The sequence below is a fragment of the Malaya genurostris genome, chromosome 2, assembly GCF_030247185.1.
Source record: "Malaya genurostris strain Urasoe2022 chromosome 2, Malgen_1.1, whole genome shotgun sequence".
Taxonomy (NCBI): domain Eukaryota; kingdom Metazoa; phylum Arthropoda; class Insecta; order Diptera; family Culicidae; genus Malaya; species Malaya genurostris.
In genome coordinates this window covers 250,958,432-250,983,532 of record NC_080571.1, presented here as the reverse complement: position 1 = coordinate 250,983,532, position 25,101 = coordinate 250,958,432, and the positions used below count along the sequence as shown (strand labels likewise).

The window sequence follows — 25,101 nt, the reverse complement described above, 5'->3', positions numbered from 1 at the left end:
TTACCGGTCCTAGATGGCTTCCCTGAGGAACGCCGGATCTCACGATAAATAATGAAGTAACGCAGTCGCCAATTTTCACGGTCATACAGTAACTTAAGTCAGATATGATCCAATCTAATTGAGAAAGCAGCCGCTAATTCCTAGCCTGTCGAGCTTTGCAATAGTAATTTGATGGTTAATCTTGTGGAGTGCAGCAGAGAAATCCGTACAGATGGCATCAACTTTGTATTGCGCTTGTAATGATCGGATGATATATGAATATGGTAATTTCTCGATAGTTCGAAATATGGGATTTATCGCCTTTATTATAAACGGGAAAACGAAAAAGTATTTCCAAGATTCGGAAAAATCCAAGTTGGAGAGATTAAGGTTTGTCAAAGGTACAAGGAGACTTCTGCAGCATTTCTTCAGCACTAATGACGGAATATCATCAGATTTGAATGCCAGAAATTCGGGTAGTTTTTGAGTTACCTAGAATATTTACAATGTATACCACAATTCCGCTTTTGTCATGGGATACGCTGATCGATTTTAAAACCTAAACTCCAGGTAGTGTTTGGATGCCCAAGGACATTACCAATACGCCTATTAACTGCATGTGGTGTATCTAGCAAAGAGCAAGAATCTTAATAGTTCATTTGGTTACGCTAGTAGAACTTAAGACCAATACTTATTGGTTCATTTGGTTCCGCTAGTAGATCTTGAGACCAGTGTTGGTGATTGCCGAAAATTTGACAGCAGCTGCTGTATATTTATGTATATGTAATAAGATCATTTTAAAATAAACACCCCTTTTTAGTGGCATTTGCTACAAACTCCACTTCGATAAATTAAAAAATACTCTTATGGCCACCTCTGAATTGCAAAAAAGTGCCTGTGCCAAACTTGGTGATACTTTACTGAGTTGTTAAGGAACTTTGCCGATATATACAAATAATTTAACTTCCAGCTTCTTCATTAGCGACACTTACTATCTTTCAAATATCCTTTCGACTATCTTTAAATTGTTTCTAATATCTGTGCCTGTCGGAAAATATCGATTTTCGAAATTAAAAACATTGATGTTGTGCAAAAAGTAACTATGATCTTTAAAAATATCGATTCTCGTCAAATTAGATAAATTTTGTCATGACCCTGCCCTATTAAAGGCACTTGCAACGCTTCCTCCAGTATAAAATACCCTTATAACAATCTCTGAAGATCAAGAAGTACCTGTGCTAAATTTGGTGGCAATCCGTTCTGTACATTCAGAGTTATGTCGTTATATACATTACATTCCCCTTTTAGATGCTCTTACTACATCTTAGTGTCAGTGGAATCCATAGTACTAGCAATGCAATGATTCTGTACATAAAGAATCGGCTGTGAAGTCTGTTGAAACAGAAAGGCCAAATTCCACAAAAGGAATGTAATACCAGGACTTTGCTAATACAACCCTATATACACACCCAAACTTCCGTTTACGTAAACTTTTTTTACGTTACCTCGTTTTACGTAACTCTTTTTACGAACAAAATCCCAAATAACGTAAACTTTTTTTACGAACCTACTTCTTAAAAAGAGGTGTTTGCATAGAATGAAAATCATTTCCGGCTCATTTATATTCCATGGAAATTACTACAATATGGGTATTTTCGGAACAGGTTTGATGAGTACATGTCGAAAAACGATGTTTGAGGAGGTGGTTCTGAATTCCAAGATGGCGACTTCCGGTTTATTGATATTCCTTGAAAACCCTTACAATATGGGTATATTCGAAACGAGTTTGATGAGTAGATGTAGGTAGACGATGTTTGAGGTCGTTCTGAAACCCAAAATGGCGGCTTCCATTTATTCCCTGAAAACCCTAACAATTTGTGTCGATATTTCTTGAATTGCTCGAATACCTTCACAATATGCATATTTTCGGAACGGTTTTCATTCAGAGCTTACATTTTTGAAGCAGTAACCTAATATCTGCGGGAGATCTAAATTATAGCTGGTTTTAGTAGAAAAAAGATTAAAATACCAAAAAAATCAGTTTCAAATTACCAAGACTGTTGTAACTGCTAAACAAGTGCCATAATAAAGTGAAATTCTGGATATAAAAAACTGGATGATGGCTATGCTATTTAGGAATTCAGAACTACCTCAAACATCGTTTTCCAACATTAATTCATCAAACCCGTTCCGAAAATATCTATACTGTGAGGGTTTTCAAGGATTATCCATGAACCGGAAGTCGTCATTTTAGAATTCAGAGCCGCCTCAAACATCGTTTTCCGACATCTACTCATCAAACCCGTTCCAAAAATTCCCATATTCTGATGGTTTGTCACGAATATCGATGAACCGGAAGTCGCCATCTTGAAAATTGATGCGACCTAGAACATCCTTTTCCTGCAAATACTACTAATTTTTGTTCCATAGTTATCCATTATATTACAAATACCCAATAATATATATACATAGGGAAAACCTTTTTTTACGTTGAAAATTCCAAATAACGTAAACTTTTTTAAGTCATATTTAATTCGATTTACGAAGTCCCGATTATTACGTAAATGGAGGTTTGGGTGTACATATATAGATTGTTTTCTTCTTCTATGTTGTTCTTGCTTGTCTTTCAAGATTATAAATTAAATGATAAAAACCAACTATCGCGACGATCCGTTAATATTACAATGTTAATTATAGAGATAACATACCTAGATCGGGCAATAATCAGGGAAGTTTTAGTTCGTTCCGCGATAGCATTTACCTTATGATAAAAAAAGAACCGGAATTTTCATTTTAAAATTCCCGCGCTTGTTCAATCGGTAAACTTTTGTTCTCTCAACGTTGGCAACACTTTTATACACATTCTGTCAAATTTTGACGCATATCGTACGATTAGTTTTTGTTTGGCGTCTATACAAAGAAGTTGAAAAATTTTCGTGTGGCGATTTTTATAATGGATGAAAAATTAGAACAACGTGCGTGCATCAAATTTTGTGTTGCAAATGGATTTAAGTGTTCCGAAACGTTGAAAATGTTAGAAAAGGCCTTTGGTGAATCGTGTCTAGGAAAAACATAGGCATACGAGTGGTATAAATGCTTCAAAGGTGGTCGTACAAGCTTGGATCATGATGAGATCCCTGGCCGCCCAACAACATCTGTTACTGAAGAAAACATTGAATCGGCAAAGCAAATCGTGTTGCAAAATCGTTCTGTACCGATTAGAGAGATTGCTGTGTTGTTGGGCATCTCTTATGGATCAGCCGAACACATTTTAACTGATGTTTTGGGTTTGAAACGCGCTGCTTCTCGGTTGGTGCCGAAAATGCTGAATTTCACGATAATGACTTTTTTCTCTTTCCCAGACTCAAATTGCCATTGCGGGGAACGCGTTTTGAGACCATAAAGACCATAAAAGAGTATTCGCTGCATGAACTAAAGGCCATACCTTCGGCGGCCTATAAAACTTGTATGGAAAATTGGATCAAGCGTTGGCATGCATGTATTGCCGCAGGAGGAGAGTACTATGAAGGCGATAATAAAGAAATTTATTAAAAATTGAAATTTTTCGTTTTTTAATAAAATTCCGGTTCTTTTTTTATCATAAGGTAAATCATACCTTCAGTTTCCACGAATAAGAATTGTGAATCAAGACTCTCCGAGGCTCTGGTACGGATATTGTTAAGTGAACGGGAAGTCTGTGAGTTTTGTAAAGCATCCGAGCATCTTGAAACCGGAAAATACTAAATTTTGCGCCAGTACTACCGTTTCTGAAATTTATACTAACAAATATCCTTCTACAGTGACACTTGTAGAGTGCGCAGTAAATTATAGAGCCGCTAGCAACAACAAATATTAGACTAACATCTCTTCCTATTCCTTAGGCGATCTACATTCGGGCCTGTCGGTACTGATCAAAGAACTCTAAGGTTTCCAGAAGGAAGATTTGCCAGTTCCAGGTCTGATCATCAAGAAATTCTCTGTACAATTTCAGCTAATCCCTATCAGTAACGGAGTTGCAACTAGGGGTGGTCGCTCAAGCTCTTGCTCAATTGCTCTATAGCGAAATTACTGAACTGCAAAAGCTAATGTGAGCAAGAAGCCTTTAGCATCTAAGACAAATAATCCAATTTAAATACTAGCAATGTAAACTTTAAACAATGTTTATGAACATATACAGAGACAGAATTTGATAACAAAGTTAGTTCGTATGCCGGAGTTACAATAGAGTTGCATCCCTTACTTCCCATTCATGTATATTTATTACATCACAGGTAGGAGAAACCCATCTGGTCTGGCAGTATCTAGTGTATGAATTTTTCGGTGATGCAATCCAAAATTCTATTCGCTTTATTTAGTCATGGGAGGCTGCACAAAATATAGGTCATGGCTAAGTTTCGTCCTGTTTCGAAGGCAAAAAGAAACAATGTATTTCAATTTCTCTTGAATGGAATTTTTCCCTTTCATCACAATCAGTTATCACTCAAGAAGAGAAACAAGTCACACAACGACCGGAACGTGTTATGAATAGTTTACATAATCTGAAAAATCGTTTGTTACCGAACGATACGAGCCGTAGTTGATAAAGCGATCAGCAGGAAGCCCTCAGAGGGCTTTAACTTGTAATTAATTTTTTACCACTGTTAAGTAATTTATTCGCCTTCTAGTTAATTTCATTATTTCCTAAATATAACACACACATTAGTATGCTATTTTCTAATGAAATCATTCATTATTTTGCGGGACAATAAATATCGATTTGTATCCTTACAGGGCAGCAACGTAATCAAAATAATTAATCACTTTTTCGCTAATGCTTCCAGATGAAATAGAAATATATTCAGTTTCCTTACCACTAATGTACAGAACAGTGAAAAATGGGCGTTGATAAATCTGCTTTCACAACACTTGACTGCAATTCCCACGAATATCACTGTTCTTTTGCAAAACTCCTCACCAGAATTCCCATACACTCCGAAACGTTTTGTTTAGCAAAAGCGAAAAAGTTTTCAGCCGTAAAACACTTCACCAACAGTATCGGAATCGTAAAAAACTACCGACGGCCATATTTTTGTAGAAAGAAGAACAATGTTTTGACGTGACTAGCCCGTGCGAAGCGTATGATATAACTCAGCACACTTCCTTTGTGCAAAGGATACACATCCTGTGCCAACAGGCCGAAGACGGAGATGAACCGAGTGCCGGAACGGGACAAGAATCGAATGTTTACGTCACAAGGCGCAGACTCCCGGCGGTGTGCCATGCCTCGTTTCGGTAGTTGTTTTGGTATTTTCATGGACTCACTCCCTGCGCCCGAAGACGGGATGCGATGATAACAGTTTGACGGAATGTTTATGTTTTGCCTGGTCGAAATAGCCGGCCAGAAGGCGCGCTGTTGACGGTGTGATACCGAAAAAAAAAACATACCAGCCAGCGTTGTGAGACCAGACTGCGCAGGACCAAGTTTACCGTCAATTGACCGATTCAAGAAACTGTTTTCAATCGTTCCAAAAGACTGAATGATGTCAGATTCTGTATTTTTATGTGTTGGGTTAGGAATTTTTCAATAAATCTGGAAATTAAATCAGATTCACATACCTCTTGGGACAGTCTTATAAATAAAGCAAAATCATTTATTCTGAATAAAACTAAATGCCATGAATTACATTTCGTCACTGTTACGGGATGCTATCCGAGAGTTATACACTGCCGATACACGTGATTCTGTAACTGTTAGTTTACTAAGAACTTAAATCAATCAACCCTAATTCCTAAAATAATAACAATAATCTTGTTTCCTTCAAGCGATTTGTTGTTTATGCCATACTACTAAATTTTCAAGAATAATGAAATTTGTTAGTTCGCCTTCTAGTAATACAAAATAACATACATCAAAATATAAAGCTTCCCAAATCAATATAATAAAATGTCATAGAGGCGAATGACATGAAGGTTAAAACCTCAAAATGTTAAAATATAATATATTTTTGTAGACAAATTTCACCTTTAATCGTAATCAGATTTGGCAGCACAATCTCAAATTTGAACTAACTACGAACGACATAGAAACTTATACCGTTTTCGGTTATTGATCAGAGCAGCCCGAGAGCTGACCCAGAGTCGCCCAAACTTTTGATGTTTGTTTGTTTTAGCAACCTGGGGTCGCTCTAGATCAGACTCCAATCGCGTAGCACCACGACATCCATGCGAATTTGTTTATTTTTTTTCTTTTTTTTTTGTGAGTTGTTGTTTAGAGCGCATACCACGTGTACGTTTTACTCGGAGTTAGAGTCGCCCGCATGTAGGTTCAAAAACGAAAACGCCACTTTGCTTACTTTGTTTTTGCCTTTCTCTATAGAAAGGTATTAGAATTGCTGGAAAAACCGACTTTTGAACGGAGCCTCGGAGACCCATAGTGTTATATACCATTCGACTCAGTTCGACGAGATCGGAAAATGTCTGTGAATGTGTGTGTGTGTGTGTGTGTGTGTGTGTGTGTGTGTGTGTGTGTGTGTGTGTGTGTGTGTGTGTGTGTGTGTGTGTGTGTGTGTGTGTGTGTGTGCACTTTTAGAAGATATTTGAACGCGCTCAATTTTCTCAGAGATGGCTGAACCGATTTTAACAAACCCTGGCTCGTTTGAAAGCTACTTTTGGGCCATTGATTAAGTTCAAAGATCAAACGGCTGTGACTTTTGGTTCCGGAGATATGATGGTATAAGTGACGTAACCGACAAAACGCGTTGATTTTTACCGCTCTTATACATATAAGGGTGCCAATATTTTGAAATCACTTCTAATTTCGTGAAGCGCTAGCGCTCAAAAGTTTAAGCACCTTGAAAAATGTCCTCATGCAAAATTTGAGCTAAATCGGACATGCGTAAGAGGTGCTGCCTGGCGGTTAAGGTTTGAAAATTTTCGATCTTGCAAAAGCATCATAGGGGGGAGTACATGAAAGGATTCTTAGTGTCAGTAGGATCCATAGTACTAGCCATGCAATGATTTTGTACACTAAGAATCGGCTGCGAAGTCTGTTGAAACAGAAAGGCCAAATTCCACAAAAAGGAATGTAATGCCAGGACTTTGCTTTGGGGAGTACATGAAATTTCCAAAATCGAAATTTTTTTTTAATGCCGAAACTCTTAAAACTGCATGAAAAGTCGAGATTTAGTGTCATCTCAAAAAAAATATATTTTGAAAAAATCAACTTTCTGGGACTTAGAAACATCACAAAATCATCTAAAAAAAATTTTGTTTGAAAAAATCAACTTTTTGATATTTATTTTGATTTTCTTCGAGATGACACTAAATCTCGACGTTTCATGCAATTCTAAGCTTTTTGGCATCAAAATTATTTTTTCGATTTCGAACATTTCATGTATTTCATGGTCATTTTTTCAAGATATATGAAAATTCCACTGAGATCGACTGGTAAGGTTCTTGCATGCATGGTTCGATAGGTTTTTGCATGTGAAATTGTCGAAATTGTCAGACTGTATTTTTTGTTGGGTAATGGAGAAGTTTTTTTTATTTAAGAGATATTTTTATTCAGGCCTATTTGCGTACAAGCTTTACGTGGCCGAATTAGCCGAATTTTTAAATAAAGAACTTTTTGAAGTGGATCTCGTTGTCACTCTTTTTCTAGGTGGAGAAGAGCTTCCATTTCCCTCCTGCGAGGGTTGAGGGGCACTTTGTTCGTGGCTCGTCTCGTCCTCCATTGCCGCATCGGTGGTTTTGTTGTTGATTTCCGTCTTCTGTTTGTTTTCCTTGTTGTTAGCAGTCTTGAGCTCGTTGCTAGTTGTTGTAGAAGCGCCTTGTTGTACATTGGTTGCAGTTGTTGGTTGGTTTGATGGTAAAACAGGAGAACTACGCTCACTAGTTTTCGTTGTTGAACGGCTGACCTTGTCTTTGGTTAAAGATGTTCTTTTCGCAGTTTCAGTGCAAGGTTTACCGTAGTGTGCAGGTTGTTCACAAAACTGACATGTAACCAGCTGATTTTCATAGGTAATCAGCGTTTTACACGGATGTGTCCCACCTTGAACAAATTTCGCCATACTTCTCTTTCGATGGAAAGAACTTCACCGTACTGCGACATGATTTCCCGAACGCACTGATCGCTGGTCTGCGGGGGAAGGTCATGCACGCGTACTTGTATGGCATTGTCCACCATGTGCACAGGAATTATGTATTTAATGTTTTTACACTCAACGCTGTGCACCTCATTGTTAACCGAAGCGAATGCAATTGCATCGCTTTCACGTTTAAACATAATCTACGCACAGTTAGACGCCTTGTTGAATTGAATCTCACTTACATTATTAGCGTCTAGATGCATTCGTTCTCTAAGTGAGATTTCAATTCCATTTGCTGCTGGTCTAGCTTTGCAACGCTTGAAATCTATACAAATTGAATTCTGTCTTGCAGGCCAAGTTTCAGGCTTTGTTAAATCGTATTTGACCATTCCGTACACTCTATTGTTCACTGCACTGTATTGTCTTTGTTTCTTTTGCTTCGACCGTAAACGATTTCCGACTGTGTCGGATGAGATGCGATCACGAACTGAATGGAGAAGTTCTGCATTAGGTGTGTTTTCTTGTGGCGTATTTGGATAACATTGTGGTTTTTTGAGTGCTTGCTCAAAAGTAAATTTTTGAGTCATTTCTGGTTTTGGTTTTAGTTCTAGTGTGAGAGACAAAAACGAAAACATTTTAAATCAAACAGTTTATTTGAGGTGACACTGTTTTTTTTTTCGACTCACAAGCGACGAGTTTCCACAAGTAATATTCAGCCAAAAATGAAGTTTTGGTGATAAAGACTGTTGTGGAGTTTTCAACGTGTAAGCAGTTGATTCACAGATAGTACATTATAAAATCGAGTAATTTGCGAGAAGAAAGTTTTTTCGTGTTGAAGTGGCTCGGTCGTGCGACGCCGCGAGACACCATCAGTAGTGAAAAACAGCAAAGTCCATGTAACTATAAACGAAACCGCTGGATGTATGGTCATTGTAACCTTTCCAACCATACAAAGAAATAAGAAGAAGAAGATTCTATAATTATTAGAAAAAAACACAAGTCCTCTCACCCAGTAGTAATTAAGCGATATAGAATAGTGAATCTGAACCTGGATTCTTGACAGAGATTCTTTTTCCGAATATGGATCCTGAACTTGAAGCAGAATTCAGTACTTGGATTCGGAACATGGATCTGGATTCTAGACCTGGAGTTAGATTGTGAATCTAAACTCCTGACAGATACCTTAACCGTGATTCTGGAACCCGGACCAGAATTGGAAACTTTGACATGGTTTTCTGTTTTCTGAACTTCTGGTATAGTTACTGAAACTAAACTTTGAACCTACACTCCGAAAAAATTTAAATTTTACAGGTGACTTAATCCGTCATACGATGTAATTCATAAAGACCTAATTTGTCAAATGATAGATAGATGAGCTTGAATTTTACTGGTTTCGACTGTAACTTGCATTCTGCTAGCAGGTGCGACTGTATGAATTTAAATGTACCTTTTACCAACGAAGCAGATGCATGCTTCTGTGGCTCAGGCGATTAACAGACGTACTTGCGATCCAATGATTCTTGGTTCAAGTCGCGGCGGTTGCTATCAGTATTCTTTTTTTATTTCAACGAATTTCATGCATGGAGTTTTAGACACAATATTAAATGTTCTTCGATGTAAATTTGCGTGAACTGCGACGCTCCATTTATGTAAAATCACATTGCATTCCAGTCTTGAAGCTGAGCCTGGATACTAGACCTGGATTATAAACAAGTATTTAGTACTTATCGCTTCTCGGCCTAAAGGCTAAGATCAAAGTGTAAGTATTTAGTACTTGGACTGTGAACCGGGTTTGGATTTTGGACCTGAGAACTCCTCAATTCTAAACTTGAAACTGAGTTATTGACATAGATTCTAAACCTAGACCAGGATTCTGAACCAGGACCCTGGATTTGGATACCCGAAAAGGTTTCTGATTCTGAGCATGAATTTGCATTCCAGTCTTGAAGCTGATTTCTTAGTTTGATCTGAAACTGAATTCAGGATTCCAAACAAGATTTTTACTCTAAAAATTTGGCAGAGATGCTTGAAATGCACCAGAATTGTGAACCAGGAACCTGATCCTGATTTAGAATTCTGAACCTGAACCTGGATTTAGAAACATAACTCGGGTCTTGTATTCTGGGCTAAAATTTTGAAGCAGACCAGAATTCGGGATTTGAGTTTTGGATCTTCATTCTGTATAGAGATTCTGGACCTGAATTCTAAACCAAGATCTGAATTCAAGACCTGGATTCCGGACCATAATCTGAAACGAATCAGAACCTGATTTTCTTTATTGTGGATATTTTATCCGATTGGTTATTCGGGTCCGTAAAACCTGGACTTGAATTGAATAACTTGACCTAACCTCTGAACATGACCTACTGATCTGAATTCTGAACATAAATTAGGTACTTCGATTTTGAGCCTGGATTCTGGAACGAGATGCTGGATCTCAACTGTGGATCTATGGACTTGAATACGGAGCATAGGTTTTTTTGCCTGCATCATCTGGTTTCTGGAAAGTAATTCTCAACCTGAACTTGGACTTTGGTTCTGGGCCAGAATTCTGATCCCAGATCAGCTCCTGAAAGATTTTTTGAACCTGAAACTAGATCCAGAAATTTGATTTTTCATCTGAATTCTGTACCAAGTTCAGAACATGAACCTGAGCTCTTGAGCGAAAATTGGTATCCGAATTCTGGGCATGAATTTTGGTCCTGAACTTCGACAGAAATTCGTAGATTTTCGAGCCCTGAATTTTGAACATGAACCTGTTTTGGACATAAATTCTAATCCCAGAACTAGACTCTGGGTCTGAATTCCTGACAGAAATTTTGGATCTGAACCGGGAAGCAGGATTCTGGACCTGAATCAGAATTCTGGACCTCAATTCTGTATTTGAGCCTAGATCTGAATTCTGAACCTGAATTCAGGATTCTGAACAAGTTCCAGACAGAGTTCCGATGCATACTCCTGAATCGTGAATGTGGACCTGGATCCTATTTCTGGGTTCCGAATCTGAACCTGATTTTTTTCTGCATTTTGTATGGGTTGATTTTCGAATATAGACATGATTTGAATTTTTAATGAAACATTATTTACCACATGTTTATATAAACTGGTCATGAATACATATTGCTCGCAAAAAAAAGGATGTTGCCAATGATTTGTTCGGGAAATGTGAGAGCTGGATATCTTGTTAATATGATGTCTTTGTTAAAATGAAAGTTCTTATGGTCCCATACAAAACTCCCCATCTTGGATCTTGAACTACATGATGATAAGTGTCCAAAATTTCAAACCAGCTTTTCAAGTACTATGCCAAAATCATATAAATCTGTTTATAACATATTCGATTAATACAAATCCTAGATTTCACAATCCAGTGCCTTGGTCCACTGCTCATGAACAGAGAAAATTAACAACGGCCCTGAAATGTGCGTTTCTAACAAAAGACGAAAGAAGTCCTCAACCACCATAAAATCAGTAAAAAAAAACGTTGAGTGAGTGTATTGCGTCAAATGGGGAAATCAATTTCGCTTCAAATAAAGATTTATTTTCATCTTTATTTCATAACTTCATAACATCATAATTTACGATAATAATTCTACTTAAAATAAGAATTTGTGAGCAAATACCACCTAAATCATTTTTCTTTTTACAAAAAACGATATTATTCAGCTCTATCAATTAAAACAATTATGATAGTTGTGACCCAAGGGACCCGCCATGGAAGGTGCCTTGGATTATATGTCAACATAATTTCAAGTTCAAGTTTTATGTATAAATTACAAAAGAATCTTGTTACCGCAGGTGGTGGTGGAAAGGTAATGTGGGACAGTAAAATGCCAGAGTGTGGAACTTTTAAATACCTTTCATTTACAGTTTAAACAAAACTGTCAAGTGAAAAATTTCGCAAGGCTGCCGACTGTTCCCTATTTGTTTTTCCACCAAGGAATCAGCTTAGTTATCACAAAACTAAACAAGAGATTAATACATTCATTTGCGCCCTTGTCAGTTGATTACTATAGCACTTCAACCCAATGTTGTATTAAAAGTCGCTTGCAACTTTTCACACAGTATGTTTGCGCTTTTCTCTAGCAGATGGCGCCTACGGTACCATCTTATCAGTTAATCGAAGCTATTAAAGATAACAAAGTTTATCATTAAAATAATGAGACAAACCAATTTCAGTGCCAATATATTTTTTCGATTTTGATATCAATTTCATTACTAAAAATATAAGTATATAAAAATGCAGCAACACGAAGAGGACCTATTACGGCTGAATAGGAAAATCAAACAATTAATTGGGAGAAACGATTACCGTAAGTACTGAGAATGAAACATGCATTACGAATAACCATTCCACTGTACGCTATCATCTTCAGTGGAAACTCGCAGTGCCGAACTAGAAACTGAAAACCAAGCACTGAAGATGGAAGCTGACCAGATCAGAAACAACAATCGCAAACTATCGGAGCTGGCGTTGCAATACAAAATGCAACTTGAAAAAGAAACCTCCGTACGGGAACAGCTGTATGTGGCCAACCAGAAGCACAAGGAAAGACATCGAATGCTGCTGGATCGGTACAGCCAGTCTGCAGAGGAAGCAAAAGTTCTGAGACATAGTTTGAAATCGGCTGTATCTACGAGGAGAATTACGCACGTGCCAGTAGAAATTATCGGTATGTTGAACCAAATTTTATTATAAGAGTGCAAGGTGTAAGTGTCCACCATTTTAATTTGAACGTTTTGAGTCCTATTGAAAACGATGTCTCACTGAATATTTCAACTCAAGTATTATTAAAAAATGACATGACTGAAGCGAATTTTGATGAAATTAAGTCAATCATTAATAAACTTAAAATCACGAAGGCTCCTGGTAATGATGGAATTCCTTTTAGGGCTATGATACCAATAGTCATCTCATCAGTAGAGTCGCCATATTATTTTGCCGATTAGTCGGTTTTCAATAAAAAAATTGCGATAACATCGGATACAATATCTTTTCTTCGGCTCTAAGAATCAATACCACAAAAAAAATAGTTTGGAAAGCACATATTTTCATATCAAACAGAGACAGATTTCACTCCAACTAATAGTTCTCTTATATGAAACGACTACTGAAACTGAGAAGACTTCTCTAGCCGTTAACCTATTTTTATGAAGAATCTTCCCGATTAATAGATGAGACTCTAGGTTAAAATGTTCAACAAGCATTTGGCTTTACAACTACCTTACTTCCCTAAGAGATAGATAACGCTAAAGTTATTTTTATTCTGAAACCCGATTAAAACCCAGCCGCAATATTCAGTTATCAAGCAATTAGTTTACTTTCTTCTATAAGTAAACTTTTCGAAAAAAAATGTTATTAAGAATAATGTCTCACATAAATAAGATTTTTAACCACAACAGTTTGGAAATCGTCTTGAACATTTAACTACTCATCAGTGGCGTAGCTAAAATATTTGGCACCCATGGCGACATATGATTCGCTGCCCGAGCAAAAAAATGGTTCGTGTTTCGTAGATACGCGTAGCTTCAATTTTGTATAAGATTTCCACTTCTATACTTCCAAATCCATCCGTTGGCTGTCAGGAATTTCTTTTCTGTGACGATAGAAGTCTGTTGGCCACAAGTAGAAATCTAAGAGCGAGAAGCTTAAATATTTTCAGTGATTACCTGCAGGCCCGTGCGCAGGGGGGGGGGGGGGGGTTTTGGGGGTTTCAACCCCCCCCATGAAGAATTTTTTTTAAATTAAGTTTTATGAACAATGGAGTACTTATTATATTAAAGTGCAAATAACTTGACAATTCATATTTTTTTATCAATTTTTTATTAATTTATAAACTGACATAATTTGAATTGAAAATTACACCAAATGCGGCAAAATCATAGATCATAAGCCCAGAGCTTCTTTTCCTAAACCAAACAGTAATCACGTCATAGAATGCTTTAGAATTGACATGAACTGATCAAGTAATATATTTTAATTTAACGTATGATAAAAATCTCACTTTCCAGAATCACATAGAATTAATCCAGACGAAGTGAAATATACCTATATTAAATGTTTATATCCTCTATAAACAGCAATTTTAAGCACTGTCCCAATAAGAAATTATTATTTCATAAAAAAAATCAGACCTGCCATAATTTATGCAGCACCAATTTGATCAAGTTGATGTTCTACCAGAAAGAAAACGTTCCACGGGATCCAGAATAAAATTCTGAAAATAATTTTGAATTGTTCTCCCTGGTTTAGTACAAATGAGTTACACAGACTCACAAATCTAGAACCATTAGATAGATAATATTCGGACAAAAATCGATGCAATCTTCAATTTAATCGATTCCCTCTCTGCATTAGTTGATAATTTAGTATAAAACTTAACTTACCTCATTACACATTACAAGTAGGTTTACAATTTTCCCTACACAAAAAACACAGAATTGCAGAAGCAAATGATGTCTCAATAGTAATAACCAAATCATGTATACAATTGGACTGAAAAGTCATCTTCTGTGATTGAAGGTCTAGCTTAAATCTTAACAATTTGAATATTCAATTTAATATTTAATATTTCGATATTCACGATTAAGCTCTATCCATTCTTGTACAGGTAAATTTTGGAAAGGCGCCCCATAATAGAGTAAGTCGTACTCACGATAAAAGCAACGCGATTTGTCGCTTACGTCACTTATACCATAATATCTCCGGAAGCAGAGGTGACAGCCATATAATCTTCAAAATTGATCAATGGTCTAATAGTGGCTTACAAGCGAACTTAAGCTTGCTGAACTCGGTTCAGCCATCACCGAGAAAATTGAGCGGTAAAAATATCTTTAAAATGTGCCCACACACACAGACATTTTCCGATCTCGTCGAGCTGAGACGATTGGTATATAACACTATGGATCTCCGAGGTTCGTTTTTTCTGTAATTCTTTTACCTTTCTATCGAAAAAGACAAAGATGGAAACGAATTGGATCATTGGACTTGATATGAGTGTTTAATATTTTAAAGCTGAAAAGTTGTCTAAAAAAGCACTTAACAAAGGTGAAATGCGCGCTAAATTTTAATCCCTTGCGTTGAACGAATCGTCCCACAAAGCATAACAGACTAAACCGACACATAGAAACCAGCAATATTCTCAGCGATTGAGCGCAGTGGGCTTACCACACGTTTTGTTGGCTTGTAAAAAGAGACTTTTACTGATTCGTAATAGATTTGTTATTATTTCATAATTTGAATATATTTCATTTCAATCTTTATTGTTAATGTTAACTTGCAATAATCGTTGAGATTTAACCCTATTAGCTTCATTCGGCTACATTTCACCTTCTCTGTTAAATTCATCACGTTTTTCTTGGTTCAGTAACTGTTTTTTTTACCTAAACAAACTTATTGAAGAGTGTTCGAGTATTACGGAAAATTCATTGTGTATCACTGCGCACTATTACCTCACCCTTGCGCACTTTTAGGAATGAAACACGACCATTATATAGCTTCCATGCTAGTAAGCAACATGATAATGGTAATCGTTCAATTGAGATATTGTAAAGCAAGCTTCCGTAGACATGTTTACGATTTTCAAAAAAGTAATATTTTGTTTGTAATACTCCACAAAGCTTAGGTGCACACTAGTCACCACCTTTCCCCTACACTAGAACTATGAACCATTAGTATTTATATTTGATAATAATGAGGATATGTATGCACTAATATCAAAGACATCATATTAACAAGATATCCAGCTTCCACATTTCCCGAACAAATCATCAGGTGAGTCCGCATCGAATCTCCTACATAGAAGTATAGAGAAGAAATGCCAAATTCGTGCGCGCCAAAATAGCAACACTGTACACCCATACAATTAACATGATATTTTGAATGTGATGCCGTGCGATGGCGTTGCTGAACTGAAGATTGATTTCGCTCTAAGCTGACAGGGTCTGCTTACTTGCTAACAATGTAACAACCATAGATCTTTATCAGCACCAAATAGTAATTGAAATAATGAATGTTATATGTTTCAATGTTCTAAATCAACGAATAATACTTCGCTTGTATCCATTCCAGCCTGTGTAGGTTAAATTTTTAGTTTTGCTAAATCTGAAGTAATATCTATTATTTGATATAACACAGCAGAGCAACATCAATGCATTGAGCTAAACAGAGTTGGATATTACTTACATTTTAAAGTTTAAACATCAATACTTTGAAAAGTGAACGATTTCTTATAATACCCATTTTATTGTATTCAACTCGTTGTAATTTCAACACACAATCCAATGCATACATCCGTATCATTTTTTATGTATAGTTTTGGCTCACGATATAACGCCTCCGACCCCACGGTGCATTTCTCACACAACCAACATTCGAAACAGCAGCGCGCATGCAATATAGAATATAATGAAAAGTTTATGAAATTCACTAGAAAACTTTCCAAATTTCGGGTATTCCGGTTAAAGTTTTATCATTTTGAGTTACCTTTCTAAATTCATTGTGAAATTTTACTTCAAACACTATTTTTCAGTTCTAAAATCGTGAATAAAACAGTAATTGTTTATACATTTCAAAAACCAATAACGACTCGTCAATGAAAAATTTTAAAATTCTAAGAATACTTAGTTGTGATAACTTAGGCGTTTTTGGTTTTTCGAAATTCTGTCTAGTTTTTGAATAATTGATCAAAAACGCGACGCGCGAACTCAGCTACGTTTCACCTTAACGGAATCTTTGTCTCGGAATACGATCTTACGTATTTCTAACCTTCTAAACAAATCTGGCGTCTTCTGGACAATATTTTTGTAACTTCCGAATTCTACGATTATGAATTATTCTGGGCTAAGGGACCCATTATTACCATCAACACCAAGAACATTAAATTAGAACTATTTGGTTTGAATTTTCCAAAATTTTCTTCATCAAATTGGTGTCATGATTCAGTAGTATTTAGTACTACACTTAAGCGGAAGCAAGTTGATTAAAATGCATTCAAGATATATGAAAGACATATTTACACATCAACTCTGGAAAAAGTGTTGAATCAACGTTCCTCTGTAATTCATCAAATATATCTTGTGATAATAAATGCGATTATGTATAAACTTAAACAAACTATAAAAATCGGGTCAACACAACACAACGGCCAACTTGTAATCAACATTTCCAGTCCACCATAAACGGATATTATATATTCGCCGACAATATCAGTATCATTACAGTCAAATAGCTCGAGTTTAAAAAGCACCGATTGATGATAAATCTTTATCTGTTTGTTGCAATACATTATGCGAATAATTATGACTTTTTTGCAGGGACAGTTTCCGACATCGGTAAAAGTAAAGAGTGGGAAGAACTGAAGATCAAATGTGATCGGTTAGAGAAGGACTTGTCCGGTACCTATGCCATCATTGATGATTTGGAGTTCGAACTAGAAAGTGTAAGTTAATATAACAATGAGACGAATTCTCCGGTATAGATACTACATTTTTATTCAGATAGATTATTTAGAAGACGAAAATGAGCGGCTGCAACAAGAAATTAAAAATTTAAGATCCGATTATCGCGGTTCGAACCTTGCAACCGAATTCCCTGCCAAAGATGCAGACAAGTTAGTACCATTATACATTTTAGCTAATTCTAGTGTTGAACAACGTTTTGTTTTTTTGTCCGGTAGATCGTCATCGGTCCAGAGGGGCGGCGATAGAGTGACTTCATCGACAGAGGTAAGATATGTACAAAAAGACATGAGACATTCGTTTAGACCCTCTTGCGATTGACCTCACGCTCTGATTAGTCACGTCGCAGTAGGCCAATAAGTGGCACTTCAGAGGACAACCAAATGTTTTCGGCTGGCCGGCCCAAGGAACGGTTGGACGGACTTGTTAGAGTTTCATCGTTCGGTCAACTTGCTACCAAGCGCATACCGTCATCGGTATAGGCGTGACCCTAACCCACCGTTTGAAGGTCATCTCTGGTTAGCTATCTGCAACGACAGAGAATGTGCGAATTTACTCAACGACCAATCCCTCACAGAAAGATTTGACCCTGGAGACCATTTTTGAGCTGTTCAGCAAACAGCGTTGCTGTTAGCAACAGCTTTTGTCCCCCGTCATCGCATGCCACCCCATCCGGTTAATTTAAAAATGTGTTGATTTGGGATTGTTTTTACACTTTCTTAAGCGGGTGCACTGAGCTGACATCAGTCAACCTTCAAATAAAAATTAGTTCGAACGTAAGAGTAAACGTTTATATTTTGCCAGTCTGCGCGAATAGTTGGAAATGTTTTCGTGTTTATCATAAAGCTGTTCAGATTTTTTTTGAATGTATTCGGAATAGTAACGAATCATAAAATTGATTTCTTTTAGGTTTTATTTCGCTTCACGTTTCTATCACTAGATAATGCTTGCACTCACTTTTTAACTCAACTGGGCGATTTCTTAAATTAGCAACAGAAAACGTGGGCCCTTATTATCAGTATCACTTCACGGTGAAAATCGAGTGAAGTGAATGTAAATCTTTATTACGGAAGTCGCTTCAGAGACAAAAGTAATTACTTGGATGCACTAGATGTCATTATGAACATCACGTCATCAACATTTTGTTGAAAAAATTAGTTTTTTCCACTACAGTGATCACTTCACTATGCGTAGTTTATTTATTTATTTTTTTATTTATTTATTTGTCTTCGATTAGAGTAAAAACTATCGCACAGACTTATTATTATCTATCTAGTCTAAAAACATTAACTTAACAATATTTTCGATTTAAATGTGTCTTTGTTCATAGTAAAATCAAACAGATGATAAACTCTATTGAATTGATTACAGCAAACATCCATTGGATTATTTTGTCCATACTGTGTGCGATGAGCTGATCGTCGTATGAAGTCCATTCTTCGCAAAGATCTTCCCGGAACATTGATATGAATCCTTGCCAGAAGTGTGGGGCAGTCGATGTTATTATTAAGCAAATCAAAAACGAAAAGTCGTTGATGAAATATCCGCCGGTTTTGCAGCGTGGGTAAGTTGATGAGAACACAGCGATCTTCGTAACGTGGTAGCTGAAGCCGATTAAGCCAAGGAAGTCTTCGAAGCGCGAATCGGACAAAACATTTCTGCACTCGTTCGATCCGGTCGATGTGAACGTTGTGGTACGGAGCCCAGATTACAACTCCGTATTCTAAAATACTGCGCACTAGAGCAATGTAAACAGCCTTGAGACAATAAACGTCGTTAAGGTCTTTAGTGTTGCGTTTGATAAGTCCCATGACGGCAAAAGCTTTAGCAATAACCATCGAAAGCTGTTCGGTGAAGCGTAACTTACGGTCGAGAACTACGCCTAAATCTTTTACCGAAGAAACTCTTTTGACTGGATTCGCCATCATTGAGTATTCAAATAAAATTGGAGACTGAACTCGTGAAAATGTTATGGTATTACATTTATTAACATTAACACTCATGCCGTTTCTATTACACCAATCTATGACACATTCAATGTCCATTTGTAGCGCACAACAATCTACAAGGCTTGTGATGATTCGGTAAATTTTTAAATCATCGGCATACATTACTTTAAACGACGACAGTTCATTGCAAAGATCATTCACAAACAGCACAAACAGAAGTGGTCCGAGATGACTCCCTTGTGGAACACCTGATGTAATATCGAAAGGATCAGAATGTACAGTTCCGACTCGAACTGAAGCACTACGATCTGTAAGATACGAAAGAATCCAGTTTGCTATCCAGTCAGGGAATCCATTTCGTCTCAATTTTTCAACAGCGAGTACATGAGGAACACAATCGAAAGCTTTAGAAAAATCGAAATACACCGCATCAACTTGTTGTCGTTTTTCAAGCTTGTCAATCAGAGTAGAAACGTAGCTCATTAGATTCGTAGTAGTTGATCGTTTTTTGACAAAGCCGTGCTGATCGGTTGTGAGGATGTGCTTTACTGACGGGTAAATAATATCCAACAGCATACGCTCGAAAACTTTTGGGAGGCAACTAAGGATAGAAATGCCTCTGTAGTTCGTGACGTCATGTATGTTCGTGACGTCGGTAATAAGGGCCGTGGTAAAATCATAATCGACTTGGATGAATCTTCGTACACATCTTCTGTATGGGACACCATTAACTTTGCACGGATAATGAGAATAATTCGAAACAAGGTTGATTTTAAAAAGAGGGAAAACGCATTTTTTTCCATGTACTCCCTTCAAATCTTTGTATCTCGGAAGCCGTTAATTGTGCAAAAGTTACGTCCAGGAAGAAGTTATTTTTAGCTCGTTATTGTAACAACAATCAAGGTGACATTTAGTGTAATGCGCGCTTCGAGTGTTTAAACAATTTTTGAAAAACCTCGAAGATGTGATGAAAAATTGTCATTTAAACACAAGAGTTTAATTGAAAGCAATAAATTTGCTCGTGATGACTTTTTTCCAGACATAGTAGTTCTCGAGATATTTGGGCATGTAAATTGAAGAACTCAGGTTTCAGTGGAATTGTACTGTTTCTCTTTAAGAAGCGATGCCACCATGGAACTTTCAAAAAATCAATTTTCTTCAAACCCTCTAGAATGAGAAAAAATGTTTTGTGGTCAAAACGAATCTCGAACTGGTTGTTTACGCCGCGTTTAAAGCATCTTGAGACAACTTTAAACGCGTTCTTCTCGAAACCCAACCATCAAAATCGGGCAAACTCATAGCAGCTACAAATTTTTATCGATTGTTTCCATATTTTGAAGAGACTTTTATAAACACATTATCTAGTATACCACATAGGGCTTTCTTGATACGTTGTTAACCTTTTTTATTAACAATACAATACGAAATTTTCATGCAAAAAACTGAACTTTTCACTTATATGCTTATAATTTATCGAAAAACTAGTATTTTCTTAATCCCTTACGTGGTATATTAGTTTATAATACATAAAACACTTTGGTTCTTGTTCCTGCTTTTAATTTGAAGACACAGTCGGTTCACCCGTTTTGGACCTCATGGAAAACTAGCCGCGGCAACTTGGTCAAGAAGAGGCCTTTTTTATCAGAATTATGTAACAAGTACATTTGATTAAACACTAAAAATAATTTTCGAAATATTTCACTATTTCACACAACGTTTCTGAAAGTGTCCTATATTTTGACGCGCATGATTGCCTTATCCCTTAAATCGTTGTAAATCGAAAACTATTAATTATACATTTTTATCACACTTCGTCATTGGCTCATCAGAGGATTAAGCAGTTCAACGTGAACTGCCAGTGCCACCTAACAGTTCAAATAAATCCGCTGAACAGATGCTAAGAATACATTATTAAAGTGTTACATGAAGAATATAAACTTTAAGTCTGTCTAGTGGTATAAAGGATTCATAGTGTCAGTAGAATCGTAGTACTAGCCATGCAATGATTGTGTACGCTAAGAATCGGCTGAGAAATCTGTTGAAACATAAAATCCAAATTCCACAAAAGGAATGTAATGCCAAGACTTTGCTTTTTAGAGGTTTAAATAGAACTGATAGGCGGTAATAGAAATTTGATTCAAACTTCATAAAGAACTGATGAGCCGATGGCGAAACGTGCAGAAAACGAAAATTAATATGTGCTTTTTGCCTTTCTCTATAGAAAGGTATTAGAATTGCTGGAGAAACCGACTTTCGAAGACTCGGAGACCCATAGTTTTATAAACTATTCGACTCAGTTCGACGTGATAGAAAAATGTTTGTACTTTTCGAAGATATTTTTATCGCTCAATTTTATCAGAGAAGGTTCAACCGATTTCAACAAACTTAGACTCGTTTGAAAGCTACTGTTGGGCCAATGATCAAGTTCGAAGATCAAATGGCTATGATTACTAGCCCCGGATATATGATGGTATAAGTGACGCAACCGACAAAACGCGTTGTTTCTTATTGCTTAATTTACTCAGAAATGGCTGAACCAATTTCAACAAGCTTAAGCTCGTATGAAAGCTACTATTGGGCCATTGATCAAGTTTGAAAATCAAATGGCTTCAAGTTCGAAGATCGCTTCACTTTCGGTATAATGGCATAAGTGACGTAACCGACAAACCGCGTTGTTTTTTTACTACTCAATTTTCTCACAGATGGCTTAACCGATTTCAACAACCTTCCCACGTAACAATTAAAACTTGTTATAATTGGTATGTTTCACAATTGCTTCAGATCGGTAATTTTTTTAGATATGTTAGACACTGTATTCAACACTTTTTTGTAAGGGATGTAGAATTCATTCATATTACTGCTTGTGAAACCAACTCAAAAACCAGTTTTTCAACTGTACGACAAAATCATTTGAGTGGTTTCAACTCCAGTTTCCACTTAGCAAATATTACTGTTGTGAAACATATTAAAAAACAAGAAACTTGTTGCACATAATTCAAGAAAAGTGCGCTTTTCCAATCGCATAATCGTTGCGAGAAGAGTTTATAAATTCAGTACTAGAACAATGTTTGCTACTTGGGTTAGGCTCGTTTGAAAGCTACTGTTGGGCTATTGATCAAGATCCGCTGTCACATTCGGTTCCGGAGATAACCGACATAACCAGCAAAACGCGTTATTTTTGTACCCTTCATTTCTTCCGAGATGACAGAACTGATTTTAACAAGCCTAGGCTCGTTTGAAAGCTTCTATTAAATTGTGGAAGAAGTTCGAAAACCAAACTTCTGTTTCTGAAAATATAATAGTATAAGTGACGTAACCGACTAACCGCACATTGTTCATCGGCTGAATTCTCTCGCAGTTGGCTCAACGAATTTCGATAAACTTATTTGAAAGCTGACAATGTCAATCCAATTTAGAAGGGTTATGGGGAATGTTTCCGGTTCGAAAGATGAAATGTCATATGTGACGTAACCTACAGATTCCAGTATTTATGACTGCAACAAAATTTCTCGAAGATAAAAAAAAATCAATTTCAAAAGACTTAGACTCATTTGAAACCTGCTATTAGGTTATTTGATGTGTTCGCAATACTAATGACCGAGGATAGAATCTTACAAATGTTTTTTTTAATGAGACTATTTAAACGACAAGAGGAAGGCTCTATCGCACCACTAGGTGGATTAAGAAGGGTTTTTCACATACCGGCTACGTTGTAATCAACCCGATTTCAACCAACTTAGACTCGTTTGAAAGCTACTCGTGGGTTTGGAATCAAGATTGAAGATCAAGTGGTTGTCACTTGCGGCTTGGTATAAGTGACGTTACCAACAAAAAGACCTTTTTTCTCAGCTCAATTTTATCGGAGATGGTTGAATCGAATTCTACTTTAAGGTCTTAAATCAAGTTCGAAGGCGAATTTGCTGTCGCTTCAAGCTCCGAAGATATAATGATATAAGTGACGTAACCGACAAAACGCATTTATTTTCGCTCCGCTCGATTCTCGCCGATTACTGAACCAATTTTAATATAAAGTTCAAATGTACTATTGCTAATACTTTTGCTTTCAAAAATATTGCGAATATAAGACGTATGCACTGAAGTCTGCTTTTGTGAACTAATCGAATCATTCTGAACAATGCTGTGAAACTTCATTCAATTCAGTTGAATTCGAATGTGTGCACACACTGACGAGCACTCTACTGCAGTAAACTTCACATTCTAACACACACCCATCGCAGTCGCACCGAATAGGCATCATCCCGTCCTTCATTAGTTTCTCTTTCTACCGAAGCTCAGTTCATCTATTGAAGTAACAAAATATATCTTACAGTAGAATGAGAGAGCGGCCTTCGAGTGAGGTTCATGTAAACATTCGAATTGGTTCAAGATAATGAATGAAAGGTAAACCAGTCATGATAACTGAAATATCAATAACAAAATAAACATAAATTGATTGTTCCCTCTTTCTGTTTTCATTTTTATTATTTCAAAACACATCTCAATACATTTCATACAGTCGAAATTATCGATTTTAACTTGCTGGTGATAATTGAAAACTCAAATGAGAATCGCCACCCTCTATATATCATTATGGTCGGAGAGAGTTTTGTGTTACCGATGTCTATGTCTATTCATTCGCACTTGCTCATTACCCACAGTGAAGACAATGAAGTAGATAGACTACTTGGCACTACAAACTGAGCAAGCAAAATATCAAGTGACTAGGTATGGTTATTCAATTGACGATGAATTCTGGGAGCTGAAAATGAAGTTTTACCATTGATTCTGAATGATTTTTTGTCAGAAATTATCAACCCTAACTGATTTTAGAGGTTATATTAAAAAAATTATGTTATAATGAGACTGTTTGAATGACAAGAGAAAGGTATAATCAAATCACTAAGTGGATTAAAAAGAGGTTTTAAAAAATCAACCTCGAATCGAATCTTCATCCGTGTAAAACAAATGCTTCGCTATACTGAAAGCATTTGCAAAGAGCCATTCAAATCGAAGTATGTGAAATATGATTTTTGTAACTCCATTTCAATTTTTCAAAACACAGAAGCACTTTAGGACGACTGATAATAACAGGTAGTATCTCTCAAAAAAGTAACGCAGTAACGATTCTTGATGACAGCTTGCTCTTGATGACAGTTCAGTATCAAACGTTGAGTGTTGCACCGAAAGGGAATTATAATTTGTTTTTCTTTCCATTTTTCAGTGTTCGGATGACACTACAGAAGAAGTGATAGAAAGACGCTCAAATAGTGCTAGGAAATTTCGTCTAGAAGACCTGCACAGGAAACTCGAAACCTTGCACGTGAGACACAGCGTCCGCATCCAAACGAGCTGCAATCAAAACCGGTCATAAGACATTGAATTCGCGTTACAAACATCGAAACATCGATTGGAAAAATAAATAAAAATAAGATATTTTTTAATAAAAAAAACATAATTTCCCATTCTGGGTCAAGCCTGTATCAATGTCACGACCCAGAGCAAGGGTCGTAACGCAACATAACGAACAACAACATTAATAACAATCATTAGCGACGTAAGTGCGCAACTACTTTTCCACCTATAATAAGCCATGCTCTTGACCAATGTTGGTTTTTGCTGTCATTATTTCCACCGCAATCGCCCGATTA

General features: G+C 36.6%; 2 protein-coding genes across 2 annotated transcripts in view; one reads left to right on the top strand and one right to left on the bottom strand.

Annotated features, from left to right (window-relative positions):
- LOC131429440 (uncharacterized) overlaps positions 1–5,128 on the bottom strand; it is a 35,009-nt gene extending 29,881 nt beyond the window's left edge. The window contains exon 1 of the mRNA XM_058593554.1: positions 4,830–5,128. The gene's annotated coding sequence lies outside the window, so the exon portion shown is untranslated. The remainder of the gene's footprint in view (positions 1–4,829) is intronic.
- Positions 5,129–12,217: 7,089 nt separating this feature from the next.
- LOC131432879 (uncharacterized) lies at positions 12,218–24,852 on the top strand. The gene is made up of 6 exons (XM_058599437.1): positions 12,218–12,358; positions 12,422–12,718; positions 17,361–17,485; positions 17,544–17,656; positions 17,723–17,771; positions 24,675–24,852. Exons 1-6 carry the CDS (start codon positions 12,286–12,288, stop codon positions 24,822–24,824), a joined length of 807 nt encoding a protein of 268 aa, XP_058455420.1. The 5' UTR covers positions 12,218–12,285; the 3' UTR covers positions 24,825–24,852.
- The last annotated feature ends 249 nt before the right edge of the window (positions 24,853–25,101 follow it).

Coding starts and splice junctions, on each gene's coding strand:
- LOC131432879 (XM_058599437.1), top strand. CDS start 12,286: ATGCAGCAACACGAAGAGGACCTATTACGGCTGAATAGGAAAATCAAA. Junction 12,719..17,360: donor CGTGCCAGTAGAAATTATCG/GTATGTTGAACC, acceptor ACTTTTTTGCAG/GGACAGTTTCCGACATCGGT. Junction 17,657..17,722: donor CCTGCCAAAGATGCAGACAA/GTTAGTACCATT, acceptor TTTGTCCGGTAG/ATCGTCATCGGTCCAGAGGG.